We start from the raw sequence: 16438 nt of genomic DNA on the forward strand, positions 1-16438 counted from the left end.
CGTGTATACAAAAAACATTCTCAGACAAGATAAGCAAAGCCAAAATATCAGCAGCCAACACCAGACCTATTAGCTTTGCCATTGCTTGTTTGTGTTACTACTGGCCTGCGGTCGCTTTCGGTACTGTGTTATGAATCCCTACCTGATCCCGGAGATCAGACAGAAATTATACTTGGCAGTCGGGCCAGTGCCACGAGAGCTGTAGTCCCTCCCACAAGACCAATTGTGTCATCAACTCCATATCTGTTTGACTGAAGCAGCAAAGAGTTGTTTGTCTGCCACTACAATGTCAATATCACACGGTGTTTTGAGACACCTCAACATACCATGTTCTTTACAAATGTACCATTTACTGAAGTACAGCAGAAACAAGAAAGGCCACATGTACGTCTTTGCAGCAGCTTCGCCCTAATGTTCTGCGGAAGTAGAAAGGAGCAGAGTGTTTCTAAATATGCCCGTAGCATCTCGAAGATCTGTGGACAGGCCTGTATCACATGTTTCTGGGCCCTTATACAAGAACGGAAAGTAGTGCTCTGTAGCACCCTGTATGGAAGGAAAAGACTGGAGTTCAGTAACTAGATTGCAGTCAACCCTTCACTCCACTGGGCCCAGAGCCACTGCACCTGCTGCAGTAATGATAGCAAAGCTCCTGGCGCGGTTTTGCATCTGGTCTCAAGCACCCCATCCGTGCACCACATGTGCCAACCAGTAGTATTGAAACTGCAAATCGCTTTCAAGCCCTACAAAATGTCAAAGAATGCAGCACTGAGCTTCAAAACAGAAAGCATCAACCAAACTGGCTGAATTGTATCCACTTCTGAGGACTAAGTCGATATCTATGGGGAGCAAGTTGCGCGGAATTAACGAAATTATTCGACAAACAATGACATATGGTTAACCTTGTTGAGCAGTTTCCAGCCAAGGTATCGGAAGCCTCTGCAGACACAATAGAACAAGCCCTGACCAAGGAGGAAAACGTGTAACGCTTGGAGAGTGCACAGGGTGAACAGATATGGCAACTGTCTAGGGCCACATAAAGTTACACGGAAGAAGTAAGCCCACTAACCGACTATGAGGAGGACCTCACACTGAAGAAGCAGCCAATAGCTTCTACTTGGGAGGGTCATATGTTCCCACAACAGACAAAGACAGTACGACCAGTGGGCAGTTGTTTTAGTTGGGCAGTGCAGAGCTTACTTGTTCAGCTGAGCCAGCAGTTAAAGACTACTTCATATTCACTTTTGCACATCACCTGAAGATTAGCTGGAAGAGAGTGCAAATGAGCTATTATATATACATTAAGAGCTATGTTAAGAACTTTTATTTTTTCGCTTTTTCCCTTCTCAGCATACTCCAGATCCAACAAAGGATTGACAACAATGAATGGAGAAGTCAGTGCACACTCTACTGACGTTGCGGGCGACATGGAATGGCACACAACAGCAAAGAGAGGATGTGACTTGCGCACAACCTCACCAGAACACGCGCCAAAGCTTGCCTGTATGCCAACCAGAAGCACTGAAACTGCAAATCAGTTTCAAGCACTATAAAATGCCATGGTTGTGGCACTGATCTTCAAAGCAACGGGATCCACTGAACTGAAACCCTTTAATGCCCTGGTTATTATTATTATTATAAAGTGACTGGTGACCCCGCCCATCATTTTGAAGAACACGCCCACTCACAACAATCTTGTGGAACTACTGAAAGAACAATAACACCTCCATTTTCACAATGAAGCCCCCAGCAGGACAACGCCAAAATCATGCTTGCAACACCTGAAGATTATAGGAGTGTGAACGGCGTACATACAGAGCAAAAACTGGAATACCATACTTTCTCTTAAACCACAGTGAAAGCCCAGCACTTTGTAATATGGGGACTACAGGTAAATGCATTCCTTGGACACATCACTTGCAATTTATCAGTACTTGGACTTCCTGTAAAGAACATAACCCAGATTACCTCACCTATGGACAAGAACAAGAGATTTCCCCTGTTTGTTGTAACCCTGTCTGCAAAGCAATCTGGAGAACCTGCTGATCTTTCAGTAGTCACAAGACTCTGCAGTTGCACCATCACCACATATGCACCTAAGGGAAGACTGGGCCTAGTCAGGTGCTACAACTGTCAACGCTTGGGGCATACCACTGCATACTGCCATCAGAAACCAAGATGTGTACGCTGTGGAGGGGAACATAACTCCAATCAATGCACCAGGAATAGAGAAACAGAACCAGTGATGCGTGCAAACTGCACAGGAAATCACCCTGCAAGCTATTGCGGCTGTCCCTACCTGCAGAAAGCAAAGAAGGACATACCACAGAAGCAATTACCTCAACTACAAAAGGTATCTTGCCACTCACCTGCAACAGAACAGGGCCTGAGGAAAATATATGCCCACAAACCCGGAACATCACACAGGATCCCAAGCCACATCTCAACAAACAACCATAGCAATGCATTTAGGGATGGAAGGACTTACCAGATGTTACAAAACCCAAGCATGGCAGTCCACTAACACCAACCACCCCGGTTTCATCTTGCAAAATGAGCAACACCGTCAACTGGCAGAAACTCATTATGAAGATCGCAAAGGTAGTTGTGAATATGACCATCCACCCTGTGGTGATAATGGTGGCGAAACTCCCATCAGATTTTTCCAAGATGAAGATATCAACTGTCATGGCAGCAAGACTAAGAAAAACTCTCTCTTCTTGATGTTGAATTCTAACCGCATTCAAAAGAAAACTGACAAACTCCTTCACCTGATGGAATCTATGGCTGTGAGTCTTTCGCTTATATCCAAGACCCATCTCCAAGGAAGCCAGAATCTCAACCTGGCAAAATATAAAGTATGCCGCACATACCGCTCGACTGGAGCCAAGGGCGTAGGAACAATCATAATCATCAGCACAAAAGTGAAGCATCACAAGATTGCACTACCACCACACCAGTGCGGAGTATTGAAGCAACTGGTATTCAGATTCAGACATCTCCAGGCCCACTTTGCTTGACTGCTGCCTACTTACCCCTAAGGCAGCTAAGCTCGAGCAACATAGATGCTTTACTGGTCTTCAGCATCCAAAATTAATTAGAGGTGACCTTAATGTCAAGCACCAATGCTGGAACTCTGGACTGCAAACAGAAAGGACATGCTCTTCTTGCCCACTCAAGAACCCAAGAAAGAAGACTTTGTAAGTGCTCGGCAAAATCATCAAACATACTATCCGTGAGCTCCATGGCAGAAACTGGACATCCTGGATATCGTCGTAATGAAGAACCTTTTCCAGTCTATGGAGCTGGAGACTTTAACAGCACTGACATCCGACCACAACCTGGTCTTGATCACTGTTCGAGATGTAATCGAAAACCAATAGGGCACAAGGTACAGCTTCAAAAAGGCAGACTGGAGCCTCTACAAGAGAAACCTGGATAAATCACTGGCTCTTGGTCCCTAACTCTGTATCAAAGACATTGACCAAGCAGTTAACTGCTTCACATCTGCAGTTCACACTGTTATTGAATGCAGTGGTCCTCAACAGAAACCCCAAAGCGGTTCCATCTATGACCTCCAGAACGGCATCAAGCAGTCAAAAACCGACTAAAACAGAGCACGAAGACAGTGGCAGAAGTATCTCGTCCCTGACCGGCAGAAGAAGTACAACATGCTGACAAAACTGCTGAAGACACAAATAAGCCAGCACAGAGGTGAAAAATGGGAAGCAGCTAACGCTAATTTGATGGACTCGGACAACTCTCTCTGGTGAATGACCTGATGCTTGACTGAAAAGAAGGAACAAAATCCACTTATACAAGGAAAGACTCATCTGACATGCAGTAACGGAGACAAGGCCGAGATCCTTGCTGACACACTAGAGGCATCTTTCAAGCCTAACCAGGCCAGCAAACTGGCAGCAGAAGTAGAGCAAGTAGTCACTAAGCATTACCTGGAGTACCCACCAGAAATAGAAGCTGCGACCATTGAAGAATGCTCAAGAGATGAAGTACAACGCCTGGCAAAGAAACTGAAAAACTGCATGACTCCAGGAAAAGACGGAATAACCGACCAAGCCATCAAGATGCTCCAAAATGCAGCAGTGGATCGTCTTGCTGAGTTCTTCAATGCGTGTATCAAGCACCAGTATTTCCCTAAAGCCAGGAAAGAAGCAACAGTCGTCGTATTCCCAAAGGCTGTGAAACAACTAAAGATCCTGCAATATACTGCCCTATAAGTCTGTTATCTGGCCTCTTCCAAAAGGTAATTCTTGCCCTTCTCAGCAACTTTGCATCAAGTGAAAACCTTCTCTCCAAAGAACAGTTTGCGTTTTGCAAAGAACACTCCACAAATCATCAACTTCTTAGAGTTGTGGACATTATTAGCCATAGATTTAACATCAACAATCCAAATGGAATCGCCTCCCTGAATGTAGCTAAAGCATTTGACTGAGTATGGCACAAAGGACTGATCTACAAGCTTATTAAGCTCAGGTTTCCAAGCTACCTGGTAAACCTCCTGACTAGCTACCTGACAGAACGCACCATTCATATAGTGGTTGAGTGGAATGTTTACCAGTGCACCCTATTCTTGCAGGATTGCCTACGGGATCAATTCTTGGACCATTTTCTCTTTAATCTATTTACAAACAATATTCCCATGGATCTAAAGAAAGCAAAATTTGCTATTTAAGTCGATGATGTTTCAGTCTTCTCCCAATCTTTCAGCGAAAAGGAAGTGGCTAAGAACCTTGAAACATCGCACAGCATACTTTCTGTATGGTACAGCCACTGGTAGATAAACCCTCAATACAAACAAAACCACAGCAACATTATTCACCAGAAAGCAGATCAAAAAGCACCCACAGATCCTCCTCAATGGAGAGGAGATAAAGTGGGAAAACAGCAGCTCCTACCTAGCAGTGACACTTGACTTCAAACTTAGCTTGAGACCCACATTGAGAAGACTTGCCAGAAAGCATCAACCAAACTGGCTGCATTGTACCCACTTTTGAGAACTAGGTTGAGGCCTATAAGGAGCAAAGTGCACACAATCAATGCAATTATTCAGCCAACAATGTCATATGCTTCACCGGTGTGGAGCGGTTGCCAGCCAAAGTATCGGAAGCCTCTGCAGACACTACAGAACAAGGCCTTCCAGTTACCAGCAGGGGCTCCTTGCTTCACAAGAACAGCAGACTTCTAGAGAGATCTAGGTGTTGAGATGTTGGACGACCTTCTCCGCAAACTCAACAAGAAATTCTACAAAGGACTAGATCAAAAGGAAAACCGCCTGATCAAGAAACTTGCTGACATTTCTGCAAACCCTTTTGACTGCTACCTGTGGCCCATCCCAGCGCTGACCGTGTGAACCAACTGCACCTGTGACAAAGTATTATAGATCAATAGGAAAACAAAATTGGTGACTTACAAATTCAAAATAAATGTGAAGTAATGAGGCTACCATCTCAGTATCCAAAAAACACCACTGTCAGAAGTAATCTGACAGCAGGAGAAGAAGATGACCCATGGGAATTAGATGACGTAAAGAGTAAGGGAAAGGGTCAAGGGAGCCGGTTGGTTGATAACGGCTGTGAGAAGATGGGATGGGAGATGGAGGAAGCTATACCCCAGATTAAAATAGGCAAAGGTGATGCAGCCAGATCAACAGGTGTATTTCTGTGCTAGCCATGGCTCTACTAATACAGAATTCAATGCTGCTCATTGTTTTGTTTCCGAAGGATGAAAGGCTGAGCTGGCCCACTGCAATTCAAACAGGTGGTCTGCAGACAGCACACAGGCTGCAGCAGACACCTTCTCCTTCTGAGCAGTGCTTGTGCCCATCATGCATCACAGGCTGCATAGCTGAGTTTTCTGCCCCCTACCTTTTTTTTCTTTTAATAAGGGCCATGTTGATTTGTTTGCTTTATGCAGCCGAGAGAGAGTCGTTGACACGACATACTTAACACAGCGTGCTTATCTGGAATGTTTACACAGGATGCTTCCGGTGCAGCAATCTGAAGCCTCGAAATGCAAAATTCCTATAGTGTTTAGCAAATTAGCTTTGCCAAGCAGCACTGAAAATACATGTGACAAGAGGTCAGGCCTGTGTAAGCTATCCTCTATCAAATGTTACTCTCCCACGAGCAGGGTGGTATTGGGCACCTTTGCCCTGCCTTGAAAAGATGCAGAGGAGCAGGTTGTCACATTGGGGGGACAGGAACTGAGGTCGGTGCCAGGATTTGATTAAGGTTTCTGTATATTTATAGATCTTTGGTCTTTAGGCTCAGTTGTGATGCAGTCTGACCATAAGGTTACTATTGCTGGTATAGATAGTTAAAATATTAAATTCTGGTAGACAATCTGAAGCCCTTATGTTCAAATTGGTGTCCCCCACTTGTAAATTCTGGGCCGGTGGGGGCATTGGTGTGGTTGGATAAGCAGAACCTTCAGCCAAGAGAGCATCTCCAACACACTGTAAAAGGTCCTGGTACGCCACCAGCTCAGTCCACCACTGCTAGTAAAACAATGGAATCCCAGGTCCTGCCTGGAAAAGGGAAGCAAATGTTTGCAGGTGCACCCCCACAGGTGGGTGAAGAAGACCAGGAGGTTCATGAATGCCCAGGAGTCACAGACCATGATAGAGCTCAAGGCTGGCCTGGTATTGTATTCCTGATGAAAACTGGTCCTACAAAGAAGGAGTCAAACTTTCAACTAGTTCCTAGAAAAAAGATCTGTAAAAGAAAAAAATACTAGAAACATAAGAGGGCCCATCTGGGAGGCCACTCCAAAACATCTGAGAAAGGCAGATCAATATCACCTACAAGGAAACCAATGGACCGACAGGAGTACTTAGATTAAGATGTTATGTTATTTAAATTTGTAAGGCGCACAGCTACCCCTAGGGGTTTCCCGGCGCCGACAGGTAGGGAAAAGAAGAATAAGTGGGGAGTTACTGATTGAATAACCACGTCTTCACTTGCCCACGGAAACTACTAAGGACAGTTTCCTCTCATATAAAGATAGGAAGAGAGTCCCAAAGGGAGGGTCCCAAAAAAAAAAGGACCTAACGCCCATTCTGGTAAGTTTAATACTCGGGATAACAAATTTAGACTGTCCAGCAGAACGCAAAAGACGAGGAGGTGGGTACAGCTGGATTGAAGATTGCAAGTATTGTGGGGCTGTTCCAGATTTGGTTTAAAACATGAGGCTCAAGGCTTTAAATGTATTATGGTTCTCCACTTTAAGCCAGTGCAGTTTTCTAAGTGAGTCGGTAGCTGACACCATCCTGGGTACCTGACACAGCAGCCTAGCAGCTGCGTTTTGCACAGGCTGCATGCTTTGTATTATGGTTTATTAGAGCCTAAGTATCGAACGTTGCCGTAGTCAAGCCTAGACGTATTTAAGCCCAGAACCACAGTACGTTGAACAGAGAGGGGTATCATCCACAACATCTTTTTCAACCAACTCAAAATGGTAAAGCAGGTTGCAGCAACCCTAGTGATTTGTTGTTTCATTGACAGGTGGTCGTCAATGGTGATACCCAGGTTTCAAACTTGATGTACCGGCTGTGGTAGAGTGCCCATTTCAGTGGGCCAGTGTTGAGATCCCCAGAGGTCTTGCTCTTTTCCTAAGATCATAACTTCAGTTTTATCTTCATTTAGTCAGAGTAAGTTGCTTTGCATCCAAGATGCAATTTTTCTCAGACCTCTGGATGGAGTTACCCAAAGGAGATTCCATTCCGGGACTGAGCATTACATTCTAGGGAAGATTAGTAAGGGAACCAATGCCATGAAGCACAGGTCAGTGAATCAATTTCTGGGCCTCCCGAAGAAAGGAGTGTGGATAGAAAGATGAGTCAAATAGAAGAAGAGGGGCTCTATTGCCCGCTCTAAGACATGCCAGTGAACCATAATGACAAATCATGGAGCCTAGTGTGCTGCAACCACACATCACCCACTGCAATGATGTAATTCATACTACAGCACATAACATACACTTGGGCCCGATATATCTCATACATTGCCTGTCTGAGGGCTGTTCTTTATTGCTCGTACAAGATCTGTCTTCAGACTGATATCCTAATGTTTGGTAAAGGTAGAGGCTGGTGGACCAACCGTAGATGACCGGATAACCTCCCCTCCCCATGTGAGTTGCTAAGAATCTGGGAGTTAAAATAGATGACAAGTTATCTCTGGATTCCCAAATGTTGTCAGTAGTGAGGGCTCATTTTGGCTTGCTTCAGTCAATGAGGAAATTCCTTGAATGTTTACCATTAGAAGTGCAAAGAACAGTAGCCCGTGCGTTGATAACTTCAAGGCTGAGCTGTTCAAACTGCCTCTATCTTGGTGTGTCAGAGTATAAGATCAGAAGACTACAAGTGGAGCAGCAAGCAGCAGCCCCCCATATTCTTTCTTGGTACCCCAAGGAAGGAACCAGTCTCTGCCTACCTTAAGGATCTGCATTAGCTTCCCATTAAGAAAAAAATAGTGTTTTTACGGCACTGGGAGTTATTCGGTTTTACAAAAGTGGCCCCATGTATCTCGTTTCTAGGACGCTGAACTATAACCCTTCCAGAACTCTTCGTTCGTCAATGCCGCTGCTGGTAAACACATCTATTCCGCTTGGCTAGGGCCGGTGGGCATGCTTCCATTGTACTTGCCAGTAAAGCATGGAATAGGCTTCCGATATTAGGTAAGAAGTTTAACCCATCTTTTTGCTCTTGGTTTAGAGCGAGTTGGTGAGCTGTCCTTTACTGATATAGTGCCAGGACACTAATTGGAGTAGCAGTGCACTCAATAAATCTCTTCATTCATTAATCTAATTGTTCGTTCATTCATTCACACCAGGGCTAAGCAGGAGACCAGGCCCATGAGCTAATGCAATACAGTCAGTAGGGTGTGGATCCCAGAATGCTAAGAGTACCCATCTGGCCAAGACCATCCAGCAGTGATTTCAGCATGCAGGGTCCATTTAGCAGGCCAAAATCAATCACAGAGAATAGAAAGACCAGCTAGTTTGACATGGCCAGGAGTACACAGAGTGCTAGGACCAGCCTCAGGCAAGACCACCTAGCATGCCAAGATCACCTAATTGGGCATGATTATCCACCATGCTATGAATCCCCACAGAGTCAGACTGGGATGAAAAACAGGACCAGGCACCAATAAAAGTGGACCACGTTAATGAAGCAAATAGCTAAAAAGTGGTAATATCAGGTAAATCAACAGTAAAAACCTGCCACCTGGCCATAAAACAAGCCCACAAATTGCTACAAAACTGGCCCACACACTGGTCTGTCAGATCAGCCCATCAGGCACTGCCTGATTTTCCTATAGGCCAGTTTAACCTTGAGTCCGCAATACACCATGCCCATGCAGCAAATCACAACTTCCCTGCTGGTAAACACCACCTTGGATGACAAGACCGCCCAGAAAAGCATGACTACCCTGCACTGCATGACCACCCACCATTACACGACCACACAGCACTCTGCAACTTACCAACAGGGCATTACTGCTATTACAGCTTTTACTACTCACTTCACAAGCAAAAGCTGACACCCGAATAATCTTTCCTCAGTAGAAATGGGCAACCCTGTTGCATGAATCAAACTGCAGATCATCATAAGTATAAGTGTGCCAAGAGGGAAAGCAATTGGCAAATGGTGTGCTTTCTAAATGTCAGGCAACATAACGCAAACATCGCCACCATAACCAGTATATAGTTAAGTCACACCAAAATAAATAATGAAACTCAGTGCAAAGAAATAGAATTAAAATAAAGACATCTACAATAAATTACCTAGAATATCGTTCATTGAAAATATAGATCTACATTTAAATACACACACATACTTTTATATAGAAAAAGTAATATTATCTCAAAATGTACATAGGATTATTTTATAGTCCTTTTTCAAGATTTTGAGATACTTACAAACTATTACTAATTCTAATTAGGACTCTTGTAGAAGGGTGGGGTTGTACAGGGCCTTCTGTTTTTTGGATTTATTATTCTTCACAGTTCCATATGGAAGTGGGTATATAGGATTTCATTCTGCCCCCCTCCCTCGTTATTTTGAACATTAATTTAGCCTCATGCATGCACAAAGGGGGAGCATCCGGTTAATTGTCTTTATTATAGTGATTGGATGCATTACGTTACTTGCTCAAAATGTTATTTTATTAAAACCATTTCATTTTTTACATTTACAGATAATTTCATGTTTGTTATTTACGAAAACTGATTATTAAATATTTCGTTTTGTTAGTGTGTATTATTTCTGGAGAATGTTAACATATAACATCTATCCATCGTGCCAGGGCCATCATTGAGCATGCCATTGCTAACTTGCATGCCAGGATCACCCTAAATGTTACATCCAAACATCATACAATGGGAAATCAATAAGATATGCATACTCAGTATACCACAAACACTCAATGTACCCCTATCATCCAGCTGTTAAAGGCTGCTCATGAAGTTTTCCAAGACCACTCACCTAAGGTAATGTTGCCTCCCAGTGGTCCATGACCATTCACCTATGCCAAGATCATTCAGCAGGCCAAGACTAACCGATGGGCACAGGCCATCCAGCAGTCGTCAACTGAGCACTCCACTATCAAACAGCAACCCCAGTCTGCTCAGGAAACCATGGGATCTTCCCACTCCTTCACAAGTATTCTATGACCACAAACCATTCATTAGTAAACCCACCCAGAGTGCTAAGACAACTCTACACCTAACACTCACTCACAGATAACTTAGAAAGGTAGAAATGCCCCACAACCACCAGCACGCCATCACCACAGAGCTGACCAAACCCTACCTGCACACAAAGCCACCAACCATGTAAATACTTCCCTATATGTGAAGACCATACCAGAAGGACACAACACTCTCACCACCATCCAGCACTGTATAACCGCTCTATTAATCAAAATGATCCAGCAGGCCACAGCACTCTATGACCATCTAGCACTAAAAAGGCAAACTAGCATTTTTTAACCTTCCAGTACACAACACCATCCCCCCACTCTCCCCATCACAGCAGTTAAAACAATGCAACACTCCAGGAATTCACAGATATGTGCAGCTAACCAGCAGTTCCTTACCACCCAGTACTCAACAAAACAATTATAAGCCTACCTGGCTATAACCTTCAGGAGAACTAGGCCACCCCGTATTTCTTGAACACTCAGCACACCGTTGCCGTTCTGTACCTTATACCAACTAGCAGGCCACAACCACTAAAGAAGCTTTTAACAATGACTACTCAACACCCAACAAGTACTCCATTACCATCCCGTAATCCATGACTAGCCGATAGGCCATGATCAGCCGACAGATCGAGACCACTCAGAAGGATAAATGTAAGCCAGACTCACTAGGGTACTCAAGAAGGCTCCAGTGGGCGATAATCAGCCAGCATAACCACCCAACACCCAAACAAAAACCGATCAGCACACCAAAACCACCGAAATTACAATAACAAGTCTGTATGCCATTACCATCCAACTGCCTTAGCTAATCAAATTTGTTCTCCATCAAAAATACAGCCACAGAGACAACAGCAATGGTGAGTACTGGATTAGATTACTTAAAAAAAATTTTTAGGTCTGGCTTGACAACGAATCTGTCTGTGACCTATTGTTACCAACTCTTTGAACTATACACAAAATGGGCATTTGCTGGCCAGGGAAGTACTAATCTTCCAACACATACTATTAGCTGCTTAATATACCGTTCTGCCTCATGTAGATTGTTTGAATTTCAAAGCATTGGGGCTATTTTAGATACTCTGAATCATCACACATTAAATCCTTTAGCTTATTGTGTACAAAAAGCAATCATTTTTGTTTTGTATTTACACAACAGCATGTTTTTTTAAATATTTTATTTAGGAATTAAAATGCAAGCCATGCCTACTGCCTTTGTCTAGCTTGTTATAGAATTGCTTAACAGACAATTTCAAACTTAAAATGTGACTTTGTAAATGAATTTACAGTTGACAGTTTTCCCCTGTGCTACAGACATAAGTAGTTTGGTAGCGTGTATTGAAGAAGTAACATCAGTACATAAACCAGCATATTAGAATTGCCCAATACATCATAATCGTCAGCACATCATGTCCAATCATCAGACTGTAACCACTAATAAAAACAAAATAACTAGCATGAAAGCACATCATCGCCACTGAACACTAGAAAATATTCAACCAGTAGGACTTATCTATACATTAAATAATCAAAGACTCATAACCACACACCACCAAATACACCATACCCATTAATTAATAAGAAATCACCATGCAATCACCGCTCACAAAAGTACAACGAATAAGTATGCTACAACCAACTAACATACATTTTTTATAAAAACACCACAACCACTCCATACTACATATCTTACTACCACATTACTATTAGTGAAATGGCCATTACATGTCAAAGAGCTGATAGCACTCAGGTCACCATCACTAACCAGTGTATCATAACTAAGTTATTCTCCAAAATTAATCTTCACACTCTACCAGAATAGCATGCCATAACCACTGTCGTTACCAATTAGTAACCCTTAACCAATCAACGTGCCATACTCACTCAGTGTGCCATAAGTAATCAACATGCTATAACTTTAAAAATAGCCCATTGTCAATCAACACCTCATAATTATTAGACCATAATAAATCAGCAAGTCCTATCTATTTGACAAGCCAGTAACAATCAGCACGGCAGAACCAATTGACGTCTTAACTAATCAGCTTTCCATAATCAGTCAACAACTGATCTAGACCCACCAGCATGGAATAACAAATTCAAAGCATAACCAATCAGCAAATGATAACCATTCAACTCGCCACAAGTATCCATCCAGCAAAATCCATTTAGCACGGCCTAACTTATGTGCATGCCAAAACCCATACCAGAAGCACTCCATACATCGTAATATGCCACTACCACCCCTACTCTATGATGCCCAGGCATGCCTGACACTCAAAATGTCATGATCTGACAGCGCTCTGCTACATCCCAGCCTTATATGTCAAGCCAATGCGCCATTACTGCCCTTTTTGACATGACTACTCAACATGCTATATACATGTCATGATCCCAACACACCATAAATGCTGAAAACCATGAGGACACAGCTATACAATAGGCCACGACTACCCAGCACCCCATGACTACACAGTGTCTGCCAACACCCGTGCACCCCAAGCTTCAGTCATTAAAACACATTGTGCCATTGATGCATTGTTTCGTTCACTTCTTACCCTACCACACGTGGCCAGCACACCACCACCACCCACTATATATATTCCTGTGTTGTCCTCTACTACTGCTCCACCCTTCATTTCCTGTGGGCTTTCATTTGGACCGTGCATTTGAGGTTCTCGTGGTTCGGTTGCTACCAGTTCCTATCTCTTCTGGCCTTATATGGCCCCAGGTGGGGCCTGACCTTTAGCACTGGCCTGTGTGGCCTTCAGCATCATCACTCAGGCATAGAAAGGAGAGTTGATATGAATACAACCAAATTCAAGAGACCCAAATAAAATGGGACAGTACCTCTTGTCCCCACCTTGTGTCCTCCCCAAGATATTTCCCACTTGTGCATCCATCTCTAGGCTGCCCATCACCCATACATACACCTACCACTAAGAGTGTTCCAATCAGTACACCCACAATTAAGGTATCCCACACCTTCGAACAATTGCACAAGCTTCTGGTGAGCTTTCGGAAGGGACAGGCGCTGGTCTCTGTACAAGAACGGATGTAAACTACCCTGATTTCACCCACAACATAGAAATCCCAGCTGCACTGCTTACATCTGAACCTAGGGAGAGTTCACGCACCTCTGCAGCGCTCTAGCAGTCTATTCTGCTTGTATTTCCTGTTTACATTTTTTACATATTCCGATAGGATAAAATATACCGGCTTCTGAGGCTTCAGCCCGGGTGTCTGGGCTGCCGGCCGCCCTCTACAGATACATACGCCGGCCATGACTACAGGCTCGCGCGAGCGGTCACCCTGCTAGGGCTCGGTGATGACGGCAGGCTTGGCAAAAGTCAGAACAACTTCACGACCTCCAGATGACAAAGTTGAAATAAAAGGAATAAACCTGGTAGGCCTCCGCCCCCACGGGGCACCTTACCCCCTGCCAGCCTCTGGGCAGGTACAGGGCAGCCAATCACAAGGGTAAAGGCATCACCCCTCTCTGTTGTGCCCTGCCAAGGACATTGGGGGGACGCGAGAGAGATGGCAGATCTAGGGCTGGGAGGGGGTGCGGACCCCTGTCACCCTCTCTAGGCCCCCCTTACCTTCTTGTGGCTGCGGGGGTAGCTGAAGGAGGCGATCCCTGTCCTTGGTGGTACGGACAACAGCATTTTCTCTGTAAGGCTCAGGGAGGCTGGAGGGAGGGAGGGGGGGCAGAGAAAGCCAGGGCTTGGGCGCCTGACGTCACCAGGGGAAGACAGCCTGGAATGCAGGGGGCTGGACCAGCGCTGCTGGGTCCTAGCACCGCTGGGTCCTAGGCACCGCTGGGTTCGGGCCACCAACTTGGGCTGGGGGAGGGGGCGGCGAGGCGCATTCTTTAGGAGCCTTGAATACCTCCTGTTCTCCTCGCGCAACAACACTCGGGCAAGGTGGCCGTGCGAAACGGACGCCCTGCTAAAATCACAACTTCCGGATTCAGGCGCTATGCAACCATTGAGTGCAGAGCGATGGTCGAGGATACAACTACTAGGCTACGGTGCGATATTCTACGATATCGCACGGCATACTATATAGCACACTACAATATGTTGGGATATACCACTATATGATATATTCATGTTTAACAGCCACCAATAAAGTTCAGCACACTACTCCACGATACAATGCTTACTACTTACTATAAAAGCCCACCACGCTACAATACAATTCGATATATGTCACGATATGATTCGATAGATTGTGACAAAATCACTAATAAATTGTAATCCAGTCATCCAGCAATATACATCCATACAGGGCTATAATACAGTGCAAGGTAATATAATCTTGTAGACTGTGACATAGTAACGATGTACTACCAAACACTTTGATAATGGTACACTGCAACTGGGAACAAAGGGACACTATAGTTCAACACACTTTAATAAAATACATTCTGATGATACTTAATACAGTAGAACATATTATTACACTCCACTAAAATAGTATACGATAACTACATTTCGATACAATACAAGAGTGTACAACAATGCTATTCAGTGCACTGCAATATGATACAATAACCATTCAAACAATATGAATAGAATACAATACATAAACGTGTTGCCTAAATTATAATTAGGGCTCCCAGTTTTATGGTATTTTTTAAAAAACATTTTCGTCTGTATCTATCCATATATATTTTGTGTTTTGCATATTTATGAAGTTGAAACTGTACATTTCTATATTTAGAACCACACTCATACTTTGATGTCTGTCGTGTTTTCGCTATGTAAGCTGTCAAATATTACATAACAATAAATCCACTGTTAAATACTAGCATTATACCATAAATGTATGTTGACATATGCCGTTATTTAAAGAAATTTCATCCTGTTTTTAATTTCCCATTCTGTCCATCTTCTCAGCTACTGGTCTATAATTCATCAAAGGCAGCACGGAGAGCCACTTCAAAGCAGCACAATGTTCTGTATTATTCCACTTTAAAAAATAAATGCAGACAGAAAACACATTGTTTTCTATCTGCTTTATCTGTAAAAATCCTTAAAAAAGGAAACAGGGAGCCTTCATCATTATGCAATAGAAATACACTAGGATAAAGTGAATAGAATAGTATACTACAGTACAACCACAATGCACTACAATACAATGCATACTACTTACAATCTTATGCACCATAATATGCTATATTTTTGCTAATGTGCAATAGAACATATTAGTACACTACAATACAATAACAAGCTTCAATCCCATACGCTGGTACAACGCAATACATTATGATACAGTCCATAGTGATAAAATACACAGGTACAATTCTCTAATAGACTGCAATACAATACGATTGTGATATTTTAAATACACGCGTACACTACTACATTTTACCATAGCATTACACGTTCACTAGTACACTGTAATACAACACAACACACTAGCGCATTACAATTAAGGCTCCCAGTTTTCAATTTTTACTGATTTTTACAGATAAATACAGACAGAAACCAACGTGTTTCCTATCTGTATTTATTTTTTAAAGCAGCAAAATGCAGAAAATTGTGCTTCTTGTGAGTGACTCTTCATGCTGTCCTTCATTAATTCTAGTCAATAGTTGAGCAGATAGACATCATGGAGAGTAAAAAAAAACATTACATTTCATTAAATACAGGCTACAGGCATACAGGGCCGGACTGGGAACCAAAACCTGCCCTGGCAAAGTGCTTGGCTGC

At 43.4% G+C, this 16438-nt stretch overlaps 1 protein-coding gene across 5 annotated transcripts in view; it reads right to left on the bottom strand.

Annotated features, from left to right (window-relative positions):
* Positions 1-14458, bottom strand: part of RBMS2 (RNA binding motif single stranded interacting protein 2) — a 285759-nt gene extending 271301 nt beyond the window's left edge. For 2 of the 5 annotated variants that reach the window (XM_086959490.1, XM_086959498.1), the window contains exon 1: positions 14321-14453. In XM_086959490.1, the coding sequence (XP_086815616.1) occupies positions 14321-14386 (66 nt within the window). In that variant the 5' untranslated portion in view covers positions 14387-14453. Of the gene's footprint in view, positions 1-14320 lie in introns of all 5 variants that reach the window. The other 3 variants (XM_086959507.1, XM_086959482.1, XM_086959473.1) reach the window with 2 other exon arrangements.
* Positions 14459-16438: the final 1980 nt, after the last annotated feature.

This window comes from Lissotriton vulgaris, chromosome 1_1 (assembly GCF_964263255.1).
Source record: "Lissotriton vulgaris chromosome 1_1, aLisVul1.2, whole genome shotgun sequence".
NCBI lineage: Eukaryota > Metazoa > Chordata > Amphibia > Caudata > Salamandridae > Lissotriton > Lissotriton vulgaris.